Raw genomic sequence first — 22,799 nt, forward strand, 5'->3', positions numbered from 1 at the left:
AATAGTTACATGGTTAACAGTTATGACTGTGGGGCCTTAACAGGAATATTATTTACATAAAACACTTTGCATTGTCAGCACATGCTTCAGTGGTCTGGGAGTGTTTATATCCCTGTGAGTTTAACACTTCATGACTGAGAGCTGTCCTTCATGACAACAGAACCCACAACAACCATGACTTTTATCACCATCTTCATCTGGACACTGGCACTCTGCTTTCAAGGTTACAATGTTAATATATATGGCTTTAATATGTATATTCAGAACTATTTATTACAATATGTATTTAATAATTCATTGTGTTTTTAATACATTTTTCAGAATCCGGAGGACAGATAAGTGTAACTCAGACTCCTGCAGTGAGAGCTGTTCTCCCAGGACAGTCAGTCTCTCTGAACTGTAAAACCAGCAGTAATGTGTATGATAATAACTTCCTAGCCTGGTATCAACAGAAACCTGGAGGAACTCCTAAACTCCTTATTTACTATGCTAAAACACTTCAGTCTGCGACTCCATCTAGATTCAGTGGTAGTGGAACTCATAGTGACTTCACTCTGACCATCAGTGGAGTCCAGGCTGAAGATGCAGGAGATTACTACTGTCAGAGTTTACACTATCCCAATAGTAAATATGTGTTCACACAGTGATACAGAGCCGTACAAAAACCTCCCTCAGTCAGACTGCACAGTGACTGTACTGCTACAGCTGGGACCTACTGCAGGTGCTGAGGGGAGGAGATGATCCAGTACAGACCTTAGATCATAACTGATCACTAAATGTTTCTCCTGATCATTAACTACATGTTGACTCTGTTGAGTAACTCAAGGAAAACCATCAAGAAATCTGAATAGAGATGATGCAATGATCAAAACCCCTAAAGATTACCTGTGTTTATAAGGGCACAAGGCGAGACCCAAATGCTGACTCAGGAGGCAGATGGTTGATCTCTGATATTTATTACACCAAAGGGGTTGGCAAAAGGCAGGTCGGGGACAAGCAATTGTTCAAAAACCAGGTCAGAGTCCAAACAGTACCAGGCGATAGGCAGGCTCGAGGTCAGGACAGGCAGGGGTTCAGTGAACAGGTCAGTCCAAACAGTACAAGGGGATAGGCAGGCTTGAGGTCAGAACAGGCAGAGTGGTCAGGCAGGCGGATTCAGTCAGGACAGGCAAGGTTCAAAACCAGGAGGGCTAGGGGAAAACAGAGACTGGGAAAAAATAGGAGCTAGAAGAAACGCTGGTTGACTTGGCAAAACAAGACGAACTGGCACAGAGAGACAGGAAACACAGGGATAAATACACCGGGGACTAATGTGGAAAACAGGAGACACCTGGAGGTGGGTGGAGACAATCACAAAGACAGGTGAAACAGATCAGGGTGTGACAGTGTTTTGAAATACACTCCTGGGCAGTCAGAGTCAGGGTGCTGCTCCAGCTGTACAGGACTGACCTGCTTCTTGCTGGTCTCGTCCACTTTCCAGCTCATAATCCAGTCTGAGGGGAAGCCCTTGTTGGCCAGACATGTCAGTGTGGCTGTGTTCTTACTGGACAGCTCCTCACTAGAGGGGGCAGGACAGTCAGGGTAGGGGAACTGTTACCTGGAAGAAACACAACACATTAACTACATCAAAACAATGTACTTTGGAAATGACTTATAAAACTGTATATGAATACCAAAGTTAGATTGCTAAAAGATGTGAAGAAAGCACAAACAGTAATATGATATAAAACAGATTACAAGTATAAAGTAAACAAGCAGAAAGCATACAATTATGACATGTTTAACTTCAGCATTACACTGTGATATCTTTTTTAGGAACGTATCTGATCAGAATTCTCATATTTATAGTATTAGCTGAATCTAATAGGCTTGATACAAACATAACGGAGACCCTTTGTCTTCACATTAACAATGTGGCTATCATAAATTCAGTGCAATGATGACTACAGTAACAGATACATTACCATAGTTATCATACCAGAATAAGAGTTATATAGTCTGCAATCATACAGATAAAGAACTATAATTTAACATTTTGATTCAATAAACGGTTATTTGAAAGAAGGCTCAGTCAACAGCAATTTAGAACAATATTTTTGGGGAAATATATATATCTCAAATAGTAATATTTTAATAGGGACAGAGTTTAAGAAAGTGAAATACTAAAACTGTAATGAGACATTTACATTTACATTTACATGAATATCAAGAGAGCTTGTGATCCAATTTTTCCAACATCAAATCTGGTGCCGCTGCCAAAAGTGTCCCACAGTGATACAATCCTTATTACTGCTCATAATGTACATAAACCTCCCACCCAGTTAAATACTTTAATTTCTTTAGACTAAACTCATACTTTATGAATACTCGTCAAATACCATTTTAGTTCTTTATTTTAAATATTTTTTAAAGTGTAATCACATAGTTATTATGTTCATAATGCTCCAATATGTAAATACCAAATAAAAAATGCTCATTATAAAGTGAGGTAAAACTTTATTTAGATAATCCGTCTGTAGATGATCAAATCACATCATCAAATCACATGTTATTGGTCACATACACATGGTTAGCAGATGTTATTGTGAGTGTAGCAAAATGCTTGTTCTTCTAGTTCCGGCAGTGCAGTAATATCTAACAAGTAATATAACAATTCCACAACAACTACCTAATACACACAAATCTAAGTAAAGGGATGGAATTGAATATATACATATACAGTGTCAAGAAAAAGTATGTGAACCCTTTGGAATTACCTGGATTTCTGCATAAATTGGTCATACATTTTGATCTGATCTTCATCTAAGTCACAACAATAGACAAACACAGTCTGCTTAAACTAATAACACACAAACAATTATACGTTTTCATGTCTTTATTGAACACACCGTGAAAACATTCACTTGCATGGGTGGGAAAAGTATGTGAACCCTTTGTATGTGAACTAGTTGACCCTTCTTTGGAAGCAATAACCAAATGTTTTCTGTCGTTGCGGATCAGACCTGCACAACGGTCAGGAGGAATTTTGGACCATTCCTCTTTACAAACTCTTTCTGTTCAGCAATATTCTTGGGGTGTCTGGTGTGAACCGGTCTCTTGAGATCATGCCACAGCATCTCAATCAGGTTGAGGTCAGGACTCTGACTCGGCCACTCCAGAAGGCGTATTTTCTTCTGTTGAAGCCCTTCTGTTGTTGATTTACTTCTGTGTTTTGGGTAGTTGCCCTGTTGCATCACCAAACTTCTGTTGAGCTTAAATTGGAGGACAGATAGCCTTACATTCTCCTGCAAAATGTCTTGATAAACTTGGGTATTCATTTTTCCATTGATGATAGCAAGCTGTCCAGGCACTGAGGCAGCAGTGCATCCCCAAATCATGACACTCCCATATTTTACATTTGGGATGAGGTTTTGATGTTGGTGTTCTGTGCCTTTTTTTCTCCACACATTTCTCCTTCCAAACAACTCAACTTTAGTTTCATCTCTCCACATAATATTTCGCAGTAGCGCTATGGAACATCCAGGTGCTCTTTTGCGAACATCAAACGTGCAGCAATGGTTTTTTTGGACAGCAGTGTCTTCTCCGTGGTGTCCTCCCATGAACACCATTGTTGTTTAGTGTTTTACGTGTCGTATGCAAGTCAACACTTTTTAATCTTAGGTCTTCTGAGATCTCTTTTGTTCGAGACATGGTTCACATCAGGCAATGCTTCTTGTGAATAGAAAACTCAAATTTTGTGAGTGTTTATTATAGGGCAGGGCAGCTCTAACCAACATCTCCAATCTTGTCTCATTGATTGTACACCAGGTTAGCTGACTCCTGACTCCAATTAGCTTTTGGAGAAGTCATTAGCCTAGGGGTTCACATACTTTTTCCTACCTACACTGTGAATGTTTAAATGATGTACTCAATATAGACAATAAAAATACAATAATTGGTGTGTTATTAGTTTAACTTCTCTGGGCTAGTGGGACGTGACCGTCCCACCTGCGGGGGACACTATTCAACAGCCAGTGAAATAGCATGGCGCGAAATACAAAACAGCAAAAATCTAATAATTTAATTTTCTCAAACAATCAACTATTTTACACCATTTAAAGACAAACTTCTCGTTAATCTAACCACATTGTCCGATTTCAAAAAGGCTTTACGGCGAAAGCATAAAATTAGATTATGTTAGGACATAAACTTCACAAGAAAAACCACACAGCCATTTTCCAAGCAAGGACATGCATCACAAAAACCAAAAATACAGCTAAAATATTCACTAACCTTTGACGATCTTCAACAGATGACACTCCTAGGACTCAATGTTACACAATACATGTATGTTTTGTTCGATAAAGTTCATATTTATATCCAAAAAAACCATTTTACATTGGCGCGTGATGTTCAGAAAATATTTTGCCTCCAAAACTGCCGGTGGATCAGCACAACAATTTACAAAAATACTTATCATAAACGTTGATAAAATATTAAAATGTTATTCAAAGAATTATAGATAAACATCTCCTTAATGCAACCGCTGTGACAGATTTCAAAAAAGCTTCACGGGGAAAGCACACTTGGCAATAATCTGAGTACGGCGCTAGGAAAAAACATCAGGCAATACAGATACCCGCCATTTTGAAGTCATCTAAAATCATAAATAGCATTATAAATATTCACTTACCTTTGATGAACTTCATCAGAAGGCACTTCCAGGAATCCCAGGTCAACAATAAATGTTGTTTTGTTCGATAAAGTCCATAATTTATGTCCAAATACCTCCTTGTTGTTTGCACGTCCAGTAAGCTACTCCAAATGTAGGAAGCGCGCCGAAAATGTCATGACAAAAAGTCAAAAAAGTTAGATTTACGTTCGTAGAAACATGTCAAACGTTGTATAGCATCAATCTTTAGGGACTTTTAAACATAAAACGTCAATAATATTCCAACTGGACGATTCCAATGTCTTGAAAAACGTTATTGAACACAGCTACCTCATCACGTGAATGTGTGCCAATGAACTCATGTCATTTTCTGAGTCACCAACTTCCCGGCCTTCTTGTTTGCTCTCTGTTCACTGCATAAGCCTGAAACAAGGTTCTAAAGACTGTTGACATCTAGTGGAATCCTTAGGAAGTGCAAAATGAACCCTAAGTCACTGTGTGTTAGGTAGGCAATGACTTGAAAAGACTACAAGCATCAGATTTCCCACTTCCTGGTTGGATTTTTCTCAGGTTTTTGCCTGCCATATGAGTTCTGTTATACCCAGACATCATTCAAACAGTTTTAGAAACTTCAGAGTGTTTTCTATCCAAATCTACTAATAATATGCAAATATTTGACTCTGGGCCCGAGTATTAGGCAGTTTACTCTGGGCACGCTTTTCATCCGAAATCGAAAATACTGCTCCCTATACCCTAAAAAGTTAAAATAATGTCTGTGAGTATAACAGAACTGAAATGGCAGGTGAAAATCTGAGAAAATCCATCCAGGAAGTGGGATCTTTTTATGTTTGTAGTTTTCCATTCAGCCTGTACAGATTCCATTGACTTAGGACTCAAATTGCACTTCCTATGGCTTCCACTAGATGTCAACAGTCTTTAGAAATTGTTTCAGGCTTGTATTCTGAAAAATGAGAGAGTAAGACCACTCTGAATGAGTGGACACTGCAGTGTCCCAGAGGTTTTTCATGTGCATGACCGAGAGCACGCCTTTCTTGTTTTCCTTTTATATTGACGAAGCTTTTGTCCAGTTGAAATATTATTGATTATTATGACTAAAAACAACCTGAGGATTGATTATAAACATTGTTTACATTTTGTTTGACATGTTTCTACGAACTTTACTGATACTTTTCTGATTTTTCGTCTGCCTGTTGTGACTGCCTTTCAGCCTGTGGATTACTGAACAAAACGTGCGAACAAAACGGAGGTTTTTGGATATAAAGAGGGACTTCATCAAACAAAACAAACATTTATTGAGTAAATGGGAGTCTTGTGAGAGATCCTTTGTTTTGGATAGAGATGACAAAGAAGGCCAAGAAATGGTCAGACAGGGTACTTCCTGTACAGAATCTTCTCAGGTTTTGGCCTGCCATTTGAGTTCTGTTATACTCACAGACACCATTCAAATACTTTTAGAAACTTTAGAGTGTTTTCTATCCAAAGCTACTAATTATATGCATATTCTAGTTTCTGGGCAGGAGTAATAACCAGATTAAATCGGGTACGTTTTTTATCCGGCCGTGAAAATACTGCCCCCCTATCCATAACAAGTTAATGAGCCATATCTGTTTATGGTCCAATAACATATTTACAATCATCCATCTACCTTGAGGATCTGTTTGGACAATTTTGACATTCGAATCAAAATTACTGTTAATTAACATCATCACTCCTATCATCACTGTTATATCTGGAGTATTTCTCCTGTCTTATCCGGTGTCCTGTGTGAATTTAAGTATGCTCTCTCTAATTCTCTCTCTCTTTCTCTCTCTCTTTCTCGCTCTCTCTTTCTCTCGGAGGACCTAAGCTTTAGGACCATACCTCAGGACTACCTTGCTTGATGACTCCTTGCTGTCCCCAGTCCACCTGGTCGTGCTGCTGCTCCAGGTTCAACTGTTCTGCCTGCGGCTATGGAACCCTGACCTGTTCACCGGACGTGCTACCTTGTCCCAGACCTGCTGATTCAACTCTTTAGAGACAGCATGTGTGGTAGAGATACTCTGAATGATCGGCTATGAAAAGCCACTTGACATTTACTCCTGAGGTGCTGACCTGTTGCACCCTCTACAACCATTGTGATTATTATTATCTGACCATGCTGGTCATCTATGATCTTGGCCATGTTCTGTTATAATCTCCACCCGGCACAGCCAGAAGAAGACTGGCCACCCCTCATAGCCTGGTTCCTCTCTAGGTTTCTTTCTAGGTTTTGGCCTTTCTAGGGAGTTTTTCCTAGCCACCGTGCTTCTACACCTGCATTGCTTGCTGTTTAGGTTTTTAGGCTGGGTTTCTGTAAAGGACTTTGTGACATCAGCTGACATTTGATTGATTGATTGCTTTTGAATTTCTTTGCCGATGGGAGAAATATATTTTGCCCCTCCAGTCTTTTTTCCACAGAACTTTATTTAAAATTGTTGAATGTGTTTCCTGTAAACAACAGATATTATATTCCTTCTCTTTTAGCCAGGTAAATACTGATCGTCTTTTCTTATTATCTGCTAAGCCATTACAATTACAACTGGCTATACTTATTTCACCATTTACCATAATGAGACACACGTTTGAAATCTATTTATCATAACATATGTTTGTAAACTCACCATTAAAAAGTAGCATAGTGATTGAGTATCAGCTATACCATGATATTTGCATTGCTACTAAGTAAACCTACAATTGTTCCCCACTATTCCACCCACTAAAACCCCTCCCCATTCTAAGTTGGGTTGTCATCCCAGTGACCAGCAGACCACCCCCATTCCCCCGGGTCCCAGGGCCCCCCTTAGCGACCGGCACTAACGGTTCTGAGGGGGGGCAATGCCCCTGTGACAACAATTTTGGACCCCTTTGTGGCCCCCCTAAATGTGGATGAAATAATTTTTACATAACTAATTTTTGCTATCATTCTTTTTTAACATCCGTTATCAGACAGTGGCAATGTGGAACATGGTCTTTTGCCTGCTAATGCCTACAATGCTGTGAAGAAAATGATATGACAACAATAACGTCTAATGTAACAGGCCCCTCTAACAGTACACCTGGCCCCAGCTTGGCCCCTCCACTTGAAATGGTCTAGACCCGCCACTGGCGACCGGGACCCATCCTTCGAAAAGAGCACACAGTGCCACCCACAGAACAGAAGCAGATCAATCGCCAAAATAATTTCCATCGCCCTTACATCGATTTGTATTATATATAGCTATTAAAAAAATATATTAATATTAAAAATCCTGCTTATCTTAATTTCCATAATTAACTAATAATTTTCGTAATAATGTAGGCAGTTCATGCTAAGAATTATTACTTGTAACCAGGATTGCCATTACAAAAATTAAATTTTTGGCAAGAAATTATTATTTTAGCAAACAATTATTGTGATTCATCCTATATTGTCCCTAACATCTTTACTCCCTAGCAACAGTTGTGGGATACATACACACACACAAACACTCATACACACTCAACCCCTTTCCCCCACAAACAACCATAAACTCAGATGCTCAATAGTTGTTCCATTTGAGAGCCCAACTCAAGAAAGGACTTGATTTACAAATGCATATACAGTGGCAGATGTTTGAGAAGGCATGCAAAATTTAGCAAAAACTGGAGAAAATTGGGAGATTTGATTAACCACTGTCAAGTCCTAGGTAACTGAGATCAGATACACCCTCGTCCCCTGAAACACACACACACACAAGAGTCCCCTGTTGTGACCATTTTCTCAAGCATCTCTGTGCAGTCAGGCCTTTGATTATTTTGTGCCACCAGGGCCACAAAAATATGCCCCCTCTCTGAATGTCCTAGTGTGACAGCCTCCCCATGGGTTACTGCAGATAGTGTTGCCAGCACTGCCACTACCTGGGTGGGGGCACCCCACCGGAATCCCCACCGGCTAGGTACAAGGTCGTAAAGGTTCTCATTATCAGCTTTGAGAATTTCCTTGTATATTATGCTCTCCCATCAAGGGGCTTTGGCTTTGTAGGACCAACCCTGCCAGGCAGGCTCAGAATCTTGAGGGGGCGGTGTTGCTTTAGTAGGTCTCTGACCACATTCATCTTTCTGATTTGGCTGTGAATAGGGTACTTACAGCAGGCCCATAAAACAGATAAGGACTTTTCCTTAGTGTATGGGTTGCTCATTCCATCAGGATAGAAGAATAAATAAATAAACAATATTATAATTTATTTTCAAATGTATATCTCATATATGCACAAAATGGAAAGCTCTCTGGCACAACCTCTGCTCACAAACACACATGGGCTCTGGGATTTACAACCTTTATCCTTTTTCACTCAATTAACACTTTTCCAAACACGAAAATACACACCCCACCTTCCATCACAATACATCTGCACATACCCACATACTGTGCCTTCTATGTCCTCTGTTAGCTGTGTTTTATCTCTACCATGTTGATTGAGTACTTTTGTGTTCCAGTTTCTTATATTTAAAAATGCATTATTTCGCTGGTTATCCTTTCTTTTAATGCTGTCTTATCAATTTATGAACTACTATAAAAAGAGTCTAATACTAATTATTTTCCAACATTCCCCCTATCTAGAATGGTGTAGCGTAGTTTATTATTAGCCATGGAGTAGTCTTTGTGTCTCGGAACATTTGGTTAACAATATACAGTTTATCGACTACGGGAGCTACATGATCTGAAGCGCTGTAAGGAGGAACTCCCTCACTACACCCTCAGGAGTTTCTCCTTCTTTCTCTTGGATACCAGTAAGTACCAGATTTTCTCTCATAGTTCTAGTCTGTATGTCAAGTAAGGCTTCTCACTGAAAGATATTCTACTTTTTAATTTCATTAACGTCCATTTCAATCTTATTGACTGTCCCTTTTAGCTTGTTTGTTTCTTTCTCCATTGTCACAGCTTTTTCGTCACTCATCTCGAGGCTCGCCTTCAACTCATTTATATCATTACTGGGTAGTTCAATTATGCCCACTTTGTCATTTATCGATTTTAACCTCTTGGGGCTAGGTGGGACGCTAGCGTGCCACCCGTGGTGCACTCCATCAACAGCAGGTGCATTTCAAGAGCGGCAAATTTGAATCCAAATAAATGTCAAAATTCAAATTTTTCAAATATACAACTATTTTACACCATTTGAAAGATAAACATCTCCTTAATCTAACCACGTTTTACGATTTCAAAAAGGTTTTACGGCGAAAGCATAAATTTAGAGTATGTTAGGACAGTACATTTACAAGAGTTGTGTGTAATGTTTTGTCAAGTCAAAGACAGGGTCACCAAAACCATAAAACCAGCTAAAATGATGCACTAACCTTTTACAATCTCCATCAGATGACACTCCTAGGACATTATGTTAGACAATGCATGCATTTTTAGTTCTATCAAGTTCATATTTATATCCAAAAACAGCGTTTTACTATGGCATTGATGTTGAGGAAATCGTTTCCCTCCAATAACCGGCAGTCAAGTCAGCGTAACAAATTAAATAATTAAAATTAGAAAACATTGGTAAAATATTATATTGTCATTTAAAGAATTATAGATTTACATCTCTTGAACGCAATCAACTTGCCAGATTTAAAAATAACCTTACTGGGAAATCACACTTTGCAATAATCTGAGCACTGCGCCCAGAAAAATACGCGTTGCGATACAGACTAGACGTCATGTTGGGGAGATCTAAAATCGAAAATACTATGTAAATAATCCATTACCTTTGATTCTCTTCATCAGATGTCACTTCCAGGTATCACAGGTCCATAACGAATGTAGTTTTGTTCAAAAAAGCTCATCATTTATGTCCAAAAATCTCCGTCTCGTTAGCACATGATGTAAGCCAGCCGGACTTCTCGTCATGAACGAGGGGAAAAAATATATTTCCGTTCGTTCAAACATGTCAAACGTTGTATAGCATAAATCATTAGGGCCTTTTTTAACCAGAACATGAATAATATTCAAGGTGGACGAATGCATACTCTTTTATAACGTATTGGAACGAGGGTACCCAACGTGAACTCGCGCCCAGGTGTCTAATGGGACATCATCGTTCCATGGCTCTTGTTCGGTCAGATCTCCCTCCAGAAGACTCAAAACACTTTGTAAAGGCTGGTGACATCTAGTGGAAGCAATAGGAAGTGCCAAAATATTCCTAAACCCCTGTGTTTTTCAATGGGATAGGTTTAAAGTCAATACAACACATCAGGTATCCACTTCCTGTCAGAAAATGTCTCAGGGTTTTGCCTGCCAAATGAGTTCTGTTATACTCACAGACACCATTCAAACAGTTTTGGAAACTTTAGAGTGTTTTCTATCCATATATAATAAGTATATGCATATTCTAGTTACTGGGTAGGATTAGTAACCAGATTAAATCGGGTACATTTTTTTTATCCAGACGTGCAAATGCTGCCCCCTAGACCCAACAGGTTAACCTGTTGAGGACCCCTTCGAGATAGGATGCCGTTAATGGGATTGATTTTGACAACAGCCAGTGAAAAATCAGAGCAATCAAAACAACAAAAATGTCATAATTCTAATTTCTCACACATACAAGTATTATACACCATTTTTAAGATAAGATTTTCCTTAATCTAACCATATTGTCCGATTTCAAAAAGGCTTTTCGGCGAAAACAAAACATTAGATTATGTTAGGACACCACCTAAACAAGAAAAGCCACACAGCCATTTTCCCAGCAAGGAGAGACGTCACAAAAAACAGAAGTACAGCTAAAATTAAGCACTAACCTTTGATGATCTTCATCAGATGGCACTCACAGGACTTCATGTTACAGAATACATGTATGTTTTGCTCGATAAAGTTCATATTTATATCCAAAAACTCCATTTTACATTGGTGCGTAATGTTCAGAAATGTTTTCCCTCTAACCCTCCCGGTGAATGGGCACAATGAGCACACATATTACAGAAATACTCATCATAAACTTTGATCAATATACAAATGTTATGCACAGAATTATAGATAACCTTCTCCTAAATGCAACCGCTTTGTCAGATTTCAAAAAAGGTTCACAGTGAAAGCACAATTTGCAATAATCTGAGTACAGCCCAGAAAACACCAACAACAAGCAAACAGAAACCCGCCATCTTGGAGTCAATAAAACTATGAAATTACATTATAAATATTCACTTACCTTTGATGATCTTCATCAGAATGCACTCACAGGAATCCCAGCTCCACAATAAATGTTCGATAAAGTTTATCTTTGTGTCCAAATACATCCATTTTGTTCGCGCTTTAGGTTCACTATCCAAATCCACAACGCGCGTGCTTACTTAGTCCAGACGAAAAGTCAAAAAGTTATACTACAGTTTGTAGAAACATATCAATCGATGTATAGAATCAATCTTTAGGTTGTTTTTAACGTATATCTTCAATAAAATTCCAACCGGACCTATCCGTTCTCTTTAGGAATGAATATGAACTCAGCTCGCTCCCAAAGGCGACGCGCGTGAATGAACCCATGCCTTATAAAAGGACACCTACTTCCTTGGGCTGTTATTCCCTTCAAATTCAGCATAGAATCCTCAAAGAATGTTCTAAAGACTGTTGACATCTAGTGGAAGCTTTAGGAAGTGCAAAATGAATCCTAAGTCACTGTACACTGTAAAGGCAATCACTTGAAAAAAACTACAACCTCAGATTTCCCACTTCCTGGTTGGATTTTTCTCAGGTTTTTGCCTGCCATGTGAGTTTTGTTATACTCACAGACATCATTCAAACAGTTTTAGAAACGTCAGAGTGTGTTCTATCCAAATCTACTAATAACATGCATATCCTACCTTCTGGGCCCGAGTAGCAGGCAGTTTCATTTGGGCACGTTTTACATCCGGCCGTGAAAATACTGCCCCCTATCCCGAAGAGGTTTTAAGAAACTCAAAATCCATCCCACTTTTTTGTCTGAAATCAGACACTAATTTAACCTGCTTAAATCTAAGAGTAATGGACTATCTGAATGCATTTGTCATGTATGTCACTAAGTGCATGTGTTGTGACAAAGGGAACTGAACTTTAAAAAAAACCTTTCAATGGGATTGGCTTGAGTGAATCCTTTAACGAGAATTGGTCAAAATCACATGACATTCTGGACATCTTGATTTTGCATTAAGATTTGCAAAACAAAAGGCTTGCTATTATGCATATATTTGTGTATTTTATGTACATTTGTGTTTTAGCAAACTCTGTGCTTTTTGGCCTATTTTCAAATGAACTAATTCAGATTTAAATTCCTTTGAGTGGGGTTTGATTGCCTGACTGTGATGCTACTGTATAATCTCGGTTACTGTGGGATGTCTTTCTCTCAATTGGTTTTTATCTCCATCTAGGTTCACTGAAACACTGAGGTTTCTGTTGTTACCAGCTCTAACCACTCGGGGGAGACAAACAAAATCCTTTTTTATCCACAACAGATTGTCTGGAACCACAGTAAGTAGCCATTAGAATTCTGGAAGCACAAGCACCTACTTTTTGCTTACGCATATGTTATTTTTTAGATAACACAGTAAGGTAGCCGTTGAAACAAATCCTGTTCTCAGCATTGATGGTGTTGGTTGTTCTTCGGAATACCATTTGCATAGAGAGGACACTTTCTATTGGCAGCACATGATTCAGTGGTCTGGGAGTGTTTATATCTCTGTGAGTTTAACACTTCATGACTGAGAGCTGTCCTTCATGACAACAGAACCCACAATAACCATGATTTTTATCACCATCTTCATCTGGACACTGCTTTCAAGGTGATGATTGTATTTGCTTAGTTTTATGTGAAATTATTTTGGTATAGTGAAATTATGATATGATTTACACAATAAGACGTGCTAAACGATTAAATGAGGTACTTGCTAATTGTTTGATGTCTTTTTTCAGAATCCAGAGGGCAGTACACTTTGACTCAGACTCCTGCTGTGAAAGCTGTTCTCCCAGGACAGATGGTCTCTCTGGGGTGTAAAACTAGCACTGATCCAGGTGGGAATTGTGGTGGTTCAGGTAAACAGTGTCTAGCTTGGTACCAACAAAAACCTGGAGGAGCTCCTAAACTCCTCATTTACTATACAAGCACCCTTCAGTCTGGGATTCCATCTAGATTCAGTGGCAGTGGATCTGGGAGTGACTTCACTCTGACCATCAGTGGAGTCCAGGCTGAAGATGCAGGAGATTACTACTGTCAGAGTTTAAACTGCAATCCATGTGTGTTCACACAGTGATACAGAGTCGTACAAAAGTCTCCCTCAGATTTCTCAGTGACTGTACTATTTGAGTGTGACTGCAGGTGCTGAGGGGGAAGAGACAGTGACTTGGAACACTGACTGAACTAAAATAAACTGAGATAAATATATCAGTGAAACTTAATCTGTTGTCATGACGTTGGCCTGTGGGTAAGGTTTATGACCCCCCCCCCCATAAATACCTTTCTCCCTTCCCCTCTCTGAATCTACTGAAGGACTTGAATAGCCTGTGTTAAATATAGAGAGTCTGGGAACATCAAACAAATGGGGAAAGGTACCACATATTTTGTTAATAAAACCAGTTGGAAATATGCTTGGGAACGTAATGAGTATGTATGTCAGTTCGGTTGTCATCTGAGACATTATGACTGATGACAGGACAACATAAACTGTACCTGAGAAAGTATACGCCCTCTAGTTATCAGAGTCACATGGAATTGTTATGCAATTGAAATGTTTGATATTGAAAATGTTTGTTAGGAGATGAAATGTAATTTTAGCTTCCGAATGAGAGATTTGGGTTTTCATAAGGAAAGTGCCCTGCTCGATCAGTGGCCCAACCCTGTGAAGAGACAGGGGTTATAAACGATGAAACACCTCCCTCCCCCTCTCCAGGTGTTGTTCCAGTACGGGAGGTCTGCAGCCTCTACGTTAGAAGGACACACATGTCAAGTACAGAACTAAGCCAACCTCGGCGTGAGCTCTGGTATGAACTGGTATGAACTTTGAGCTTATTCACTACAGAAGTGGTACTTCCTAGCCGTTGAGTTAGCAGCGGCCGCTGTAACGTGGGCTAGGAAAGGACGGACGACGGATCCAGTCTAACAGACGGACGAAGATACCACCACGTACCCAATTTACCACCATTGACATTCTTGCGAGGACAGGAAGGTCTGTTGGCCAACCCGGCCAGCATCTACGACCAATCTACCGAAGCGCAGCTCAGAGTAAATATTTATTGCATTTTCCTTTTCCAAATGGGCGGTAATTTAGAATGCATAAGATAATGTATTTACGATAGCATAGCTGCTGTTTCTGTGTTCCTAAATCTTCCCGCTCTTTCATTCAAGCCCAACCCCCTTTCCTTTGTGTAACCAGCTTTCATACAGGTTCCGTCCACCAGGACATTTACTGTATGACATCATTGTATTCTGTGTATTTGTAATTCTGTGTGATTAGTTAGGTATTTAGTAAATAAATAATTGAACCCAATTTTGTATTGCTGATTCAACTTGTTAGCCAGGGTTCGTGAAGATAACCAAGAATTTACAACTTTCATTATGAGACTGAAAATAAAACAAGGGTTAATATTGACTGCTATCGATGTAAAATATTACAAAGTATTTTAAGAGTTTATTCGGAAGATAACGGCTCTATAAACGTTCTTCCGTGGTGCCCCGACTTTCTAGTTAATTACATTTACATGATTAGCTTAATCAGGTAATATTCATTACAGAGAAATCATTTTATAAATTAGCATGTCATATCACTTAATCCGGCATAGCCAAAGACACGACACTGTCAACCCATTTACTGTTATCAAAGAATTCCTGAAATGGCAACTCATACTGTCACCAAAGCATTCCTGAGGTGGCCACCCATATACTGTCACCAAAGCATTCCCATTCATACTTATACATGTCTAGGAATTATATTATCTGTTGAAAGTATTAACCACCTTGAACGTTTTCCCCTAGATCCTACACATTTGACCAATTTGATCATTGATTATTCCACATCTGCTTTGAAAAATCTGGATTATTTTGAATGCAAACACTTCATTACATGCAGGAATGTGCAATACATTGAATGGACTGCATAATTATGTGTGTAATAATAATGTCTCACATTGTTTCAGAATAAATACCCCAGTCATGTCCCCCTGCTGAATAGAGCATTTCAAGCAATATTTCAACCATATTTATTGATGTTATAAATTAGTAATAAACTCCTTAAACCAGAGTACAAAGACCCTCAAGTCTAAACATCACCTGCACACTAAATAGCCACCCTCTGGTTCCGGGATTGTCCATGTAGGAAGAAATGAACTGGTCCTGTGTGGCTCAGTTGGTAGAGCATGGCGCTTCCAACACAAGGGTTGTGGGTTCAATTACTATGGGGGACTAGTATGAAAAATGTATACACTCACTACTGTAAATTGCTTTGAAGAAGAGTGTCTGCTAAATGACTAATGTATCTGTTGCTCTCTCTCTTCACAGATCCCAGGTTCAAGCCTAAAGTTTCTACAGTTTCCCTGTGGGACCAAGAAAGTCTGTTTGCATAGAGGACATGTCATTGGCAGCACATGTTTATAGCCCTGTGAGTTTAACACTTCATGACTGAGAGTTGTCTCTCATGACAACAGAATCCACAACAACCATGACTTTTATCACCATCTTCATCTGGACACTTGCTCTCTGCCTTCAAGGTAATATCATTTACAGAAAATTACCCTGACAATATAGAGTCATTATTTTATACTGTACTGGACAAATTAATGAACAATTAAATTCTAAATATACATGGCATCTCTGTTTCAGAGTCCAGAGGCCAGGTCACTGTGACTCAGACTCCTTCAGTAAAAACTGTGTCATTGGGTCACTCAGTCAGTCTCAGCTGTAAGACCAGCAGTGCTGTATACAGTTACAGCAATGGACACAATTTGCACTGGTATCAACAGAAACCTGGAGGAGCTCCTAAACTCCTAATATACTGGGCTAAAACCCTTCCGTCTGGGACTATAACCATCAGTTATAACAATAACCAACTATACTGGTACCAACAAAAAGCTGGAGGAACTCCTAAACTCCTTATTTACTATGCTAAAACACTTCAGTCTGGGACTCCATCTAGATTCAGTGGTAGTGGATCTGGGAGTGACTTCACTCTGACCATCAGTGGAGGCCAGGCTGAAGATGCAGGAGATTACTACTGTCAGAGTTACCACAGTGGTGGAGTGTTCACACAGTGATACAGAGCCATACAAAAACCTCCCTCAGTCAGACTGTACAGTTACTGTACTGCTACAGCTGGGATCTACTGCAGGTTCTGAGGGGGTCAACTTTGAAAACAGTTGAAAGTATCATACAAATCACATGTTCTCCAACGTCTTTGTCATCGTCATCATCATCATCATTATTATCATCATCAAGATCATGGCTGTAACTTGTTATATTGGTTGTGAACTGAAAGTGTTATTTGAAGTTTTGGAACATATTATCAGTCCATATGCAGAGTAAGATCTACAGAAGTCAAAAGAAAAGTGATTTGTGTCACACGCTGTTCTGTTTCACCTGTCCTTGTGATTGTCTCCACCCCCTCCAGGTGTTGCTTATTATCCCCGGTGTATTTATCCCTGTGTTTCCTGTCTCTCTGTGCCTGTTTGTCTTGTTTGTCTAAGTCAACCAGCGTTTTTTCCGTTCTCCTGCTTTTTCTATTTCTCTTTTTTCTAGTCCTCCCGGTTTTGACCCTTACCTGTTTCTGGACTCTGTACCCGCCTGCCTGACCATTCTGCCTGCCTTGACCTCGAGCCTGCCTGCCACTCTGTACCTCCTGGACTCTGATCTGGTTTTGACCTTTTGCCTGTTCACAACCATTCTCCTGCCTACTCCTTTTTGGATTATTAAACATCTAAGACGCCAACCATCTGCTTCCTGTGTCGGGCAACGCCAGCATGGTGTGTGCAACGCCAGTGTTGTGGGTTTGATTCCCACGGGGGGCCAGTACAATTTTTTTTTTAAATAAATAAATAAAATAAAAAATGCATGAAATGAAATGTACGCATTCACTATTGTAAGTCGCTCTGGATAAGAGCGTCTGCTAAATGACTAAAAAATGTAAAAATGTTAATGTGTCTGCGTCTGGGTCTCGCCTTGAGTTATGATATGTTGAATCATCATCAGCCCCTCAAACCAAATCCCTTCATGCAACCAATTATTGATGTGATCAACTAGCATGTATTAACCTTTTTCTTGAGCTGTTAGATCTGTGAATGAGACATGATGCTGGGCTCAAACATGAGACACATTTATGTAGAGACATACGCTACACACTATTATCATGAAGCATAATATCTGTTTTATCTTTCACTAATTACATGGTTTCCCTCCCTGAATCCACCATAGAGGTTAAAACCAGTCCACTCCCTCACAGCCGGCCCAGTCCAGGGTATTTCAGGCTGTGAAACTGTTCAACTGATAGCTGTAAGAGTGAAACTGAGATTTGCATAGACAGGGCTGGGTGGTTCTGCTTATTCCAGAATAGAGCAGCACTGTCACCAGATGTTCACTCTGTTCCCAGGGGGTTGGAGGTAGAGAAGACCAAGGGGAAAATAATAGAGATTACACATTGTTGAAAACCATTGCTAAAACATCTAATATAATAAAATCACATTAGGAATTAAACATTATAAATACAGTGCATTCAGACCCCTTGAGTTATTCCACATCATATTACGTTACAGTCTTATTTTAAAATTGATTAAATGATTTCCCTCATCAATCTACACACAACACAGAGCTTCCTGCCATCCAAGACCTATATAATAGTCGGTGTCAGAGGAAAGCCCATAAAATTGTCAGAGACCCCAGTCATCCAAGTTATTGACTGTTTTCTCTGCTACCGCACAGCAAGCAGTACCAGAGCGTCAAGTCTAGGACCAAAAGGCTCTTCAACAGCTTCTACCCCCAAGCCATTAGACTGCTGAACAATTCATAAAAATCGCCACCGGACAATTTACAGTGAGGGGAAAAAGTATTTGATCCCCTGCTGATTTTGTATGTTGCCCACTGACAAAGAAATGATCAGTCTATAAGTTTAATGGTAGGTTTATTTGAACAGTGAGAGACAGAATAACAACAACAAAAACGCATGTCAAAAATGTTATAAAATGATTTGCGTTTTAATGAGGGTAATAAGTATTTGACCCCTCTGCAAAACATGACTTAGTACTTGGTGGCAAAACCCTTGTTGGCAATCACAGAGGTCAAATGTTTCTTGTAGTTGGCCACCAGGTTTGCACACATCTCAGGAGGGATTTTGTCCCACTCCTCTTTGCAGATCTTCTCCAAGTCATTAAGGTTTCGAGGCTGACGTTTGGCAACTCGAACCTTCAGATCCCTCCACAGATTTTCTATGGGATTAAGGTCTGGAGACTGGCTAGGCCACTCCAGTACCTTAATGTGCTTCTTCTTGAGCCACTCCTTTGTTGCCTTGGCCGTGTGTTTTGGGTCATTGTCATGCTGGAATACCCATCCACGACCCATTTTCAATGCCCTGGCTGAGGGAAGGAGGTTCTCACCCAAGATTTGACGGTACATTCCATTGTCCCTTTGATGCGGTGAAGTTGTCCTGTCCCCTTAGCAGAAAAACACCCCCAAAGCATAATGTTTCCACCTCCATGTTTGACGGTGGGGATGGTGTTCTTGGGGTCATAGGCAGCATTCCTCCTCCTCCAAACACGGCGAGTTGAGTTGATGCCAAAGAGCTCCATTTTGGTCTCATCTGACCACAACACTTTCACCCAGTTGTCCTCTGAATCATTCAGATGTTCATTGGCAAACTTCAGACGGGCATGTATATGTGCTTTCTTGAGCAGGGGGACCTTGCGGGCGCTGCAGGATTTCAGTCCTTCACGGCGTAGTGTGTTACCAATTGTTTTCTTGGTGACTATTGTCCCAGCTGCCTTGAGATCATTGACAAGATCCTCCCGTGTAGTTCTGGGCTGATTCCTCACCGTTCTCATGATCATTGCAACTCCATGAGGTGAGATCTTGCATGGAGCCCCAGGCCGAGGGAGATTGACAGTTCTTTTTGTGTTTCTTCCATTTGCGAATAATCGCACCAACTGTTGTCACCTTCTCACCAAGCTGCTTGGCGATGGTCTTGTAGCCCATTCCAGCCTTGTGTAGGTCTACAATCTTGTCCCTGACATTCTTGGTGAGCTCTTTGGTCTTGGCCATGGTGGAGAGTATGGAATCTGATTGATTGATTGCTTCTGTGGACAGGTGTCTTTTATACAGGTAACAAGCTGAGATTAGGAGCACTCCCTTTAAGAGTGTGCTCCTAATCTCAGCTCGTTACCTGTATAAAAGACACTTGGGAGCCAGAAATCCTTCTGATTGAGAGGGGGTCAAATACTTATTTCCCTCATTAAAATGCTAATAATTTTATAACATTTTTGTGGATTTGTGGATTTTTTTGTTGTTGTTATTCTGTCTCTCACTGTTCAAACAAACCTACCATTAAAATTATAAACTGATAATTTCTTTGTCAGTTTGCAAATGTACAAAATCAGCAGGGGATCAAATACTTTTTTCCCCTCACTGTATACGCTACAATGCTGAAATGATAAAAGCTGATTAATCTAAATTAGAATGAAATGTGCTGCCTATTTATGAGATTGTGATCAACAGAATGATCATTAAAGTAACTCTTGTGATTATATTTAAATTAAAACAAGCTTTATTTGAACTATTGAATGGAAGCGTTTCTAATGTCAAACATGCAAAGTGTGGTGTACCGCCAGACAGCTCTCTAGGCCCTCTACTCTTTTCTATTTTTACCAATGACCTGCCACTGGCATTAAACAAAGCATGTGTGTCCACGTATGCTGATGATACAACCATATACGCATCAGCAAACACAGCTAATGAAGTCACTGAAACCCTTAACAAAGAGTTGCCGTCTGTTTTGGAATGGGTGGCCAGTAATAAACTGGTCCTGAACATCTCTAAAACTAAGAGCATTCTATTTGGTACAAATCATTCCTTAAGTGCTAGACCTCAGCTGAATCTGGTAATGAATGGTGTGGCTGTTGAACAAGTTGAGGAGACTAAATTACTTGGTGTTACCTTAGATTGTAAACTGTCATGGTCAAAACATATAGATTCAATGGTTGCAAAGATGGGGAGAGGTCTAGCCATAATAAAGAGAAGCTCTGCTTTTTTGACACCACACTCCAAAAAGCAAGTTCTGCAGGCTCTAGTTTTGTCTAATCTTGATTATTGTCCAGTCGTGTGGTCCAGTGCGGCAAGGAAAGACCTAGTTAAGCTGCAACTGGCCCAGAACAGAGCGGCACGTTTGCTCTTAATTGTAATCAGAGGGCTAATATTAATACTATGCATGTCAGTCTCTCTTGGCTAAGAGTTGAGGAGAGACTGACTGCATCACTTTTTATTTTTATAAGAAACATTCATGTGTTGAAAATCCCAAATTGTTTGCATAGTCAATTTACACACAGCTCTGACACACACACTTATCCCACCAGATATGCCACCAGGGGTCTTTTCATAGTCCCCAAATCCAGAACAAATTCAAGAAAACGTATTATATATAGCCCTTATTGCATGGAACTTCCTTCCATCTCAATTGCATTTTATAGTATATGAATTTTCTAACATAGTACCTGAATGCGTCCGGTAATGCACGATTGTGTTGACCAGCCATTCGTTGATTTTGGTACAGCTCGTCAATTTATCTGATTATCAGCTGTTGCCAAACACATGAGTCGGAAAAGATGAGTGAATTCTACTTGATCAAACACAAAATGAGTATGCAGTTTAAATATGTCCACAGTTTCGGCCCCCCTCACATTCTCTGGAAGTCTATTCCAGAGGCTGTGGGTGTAATAACTAAAGGCTACCTCTTCATGCCTCTTGGTCCTAGGCTTTGGGATAGTCAAAAGGCCAGTACCAGAGGACCTGAAGGACCTACTGGGTACATAACTTAAAAGCATGTCTGACATGTATTGGGGTGCACCATCGTGGATTGATTTTAAAACTAATCTCAAAATGAATTTTCAAACTCAGACAGCCAGTGCAGAGACCTTAAAACCGGTGTAATGTGTGCTCTCCGTCTGGTCTTGGTCAATACCTGTGCTGTAGCATTCTGACTGTTTTGCTGTTGACCAATGGCTTTCTTTGATAGACAAAGCTATTTTGGTCACATTCCTAATGTGTGATTTGAAATTTAGTTCAGAATCTAAAATAAACCCTAGGTTTTTTACCTGGTGTTTTATCTTTATTGCCTGTGAATTAAAATGTGTGGCTAGATTCTCTCTCTGGGCGTTGGCTCCAACAATAAGTGCCTCAGTCTTTATTTAGATGGAGGAAGTTGTGAGCCATCCAAGTATTTAGATCACTAGTACAGTCTAATAATATATGCATGTAGCGAAAATCCTTGTGTATCGTCTGTGTAGGCAGTGAAAATCAATGCTGTGCTTTCTGATAACGCTGGCAAGGTGTAATGTAAATAAGCTGAAGCAGGAGACTGGCGTCGTCAGAGCTCTGGAGATCTCCCCTTCAGATCAGAGTCAGTCAGCAGCATCACGCAGTCCACACACATACTGCAGTTACTGACCCTGACCACTGGAGGGAGACAGAAAGCAGATACCATCTGGTCTAATAACACAGTGATTACAATCTACTCCATTTATAGGTGTCTATAATCAAAATATTAGTTCCCATTCATCACTTATATCAGAAACCATGTCAGTGATTACATAGCTACCAGGTTTCTACATCACATCGGTCTGACTGTCCAGGAAGACTATTTACATATAAGACACTTTGCATTGGCAGCCCATGCTTCAGTGCTCTGGTAGTGTTTATATCTCTGTGTTTAACACTTCATGACTGAGAGCTGTCATTCATGACAACAGAACTCAAAACATCAACGACTTTGATCATGATCTTTCTGTGGATATTGATGTTCTTAAATCAAGGTAAGATTTGACAAATTGTTGGTCTAAAAATGTTTTCTTATTGAAATCTTTATTCTTAATTTTGCCTCATATTTGACTCAAGAGAGACATGACCAAACGTTGACAACATGAACAACTGTTATTACATAAATAATGATGAGA

General features: G+C 39.8%; 1 gene segment (V, D, J or C); it reads left to right on the forward strand.

The window, feature by feature from the left end:
* Positions 1 to 97: 97 nt before the first annotated feature.
* Positions 98 to 17,089, forward strand: LOC123728242 (Ig kappa chain V region K29-213-like). The segment is given in 3 exon segments: positions 98 to 223; positions 322 to 418; positions 16,688 to 17,089. Coding segments are annotated over 3 exon segments (390 nt in total).
* Positions 17,090 to 22,799: the final 5,710 nt, after the last annotated feature.

This window comes from Salmo salar, chromosome ssa17, assembly GCF_905237065.1.
Source record: "Salmo salar chromosome ssa17, Ssal_v3.1, whole genome shotgun sequence".
Taxonomy (NCBI): Eukaryota; Metazoa; Chordata; class Actinopteri; order Salmoniformes; family Salmonidae; genus Salmo; species Salmo salar.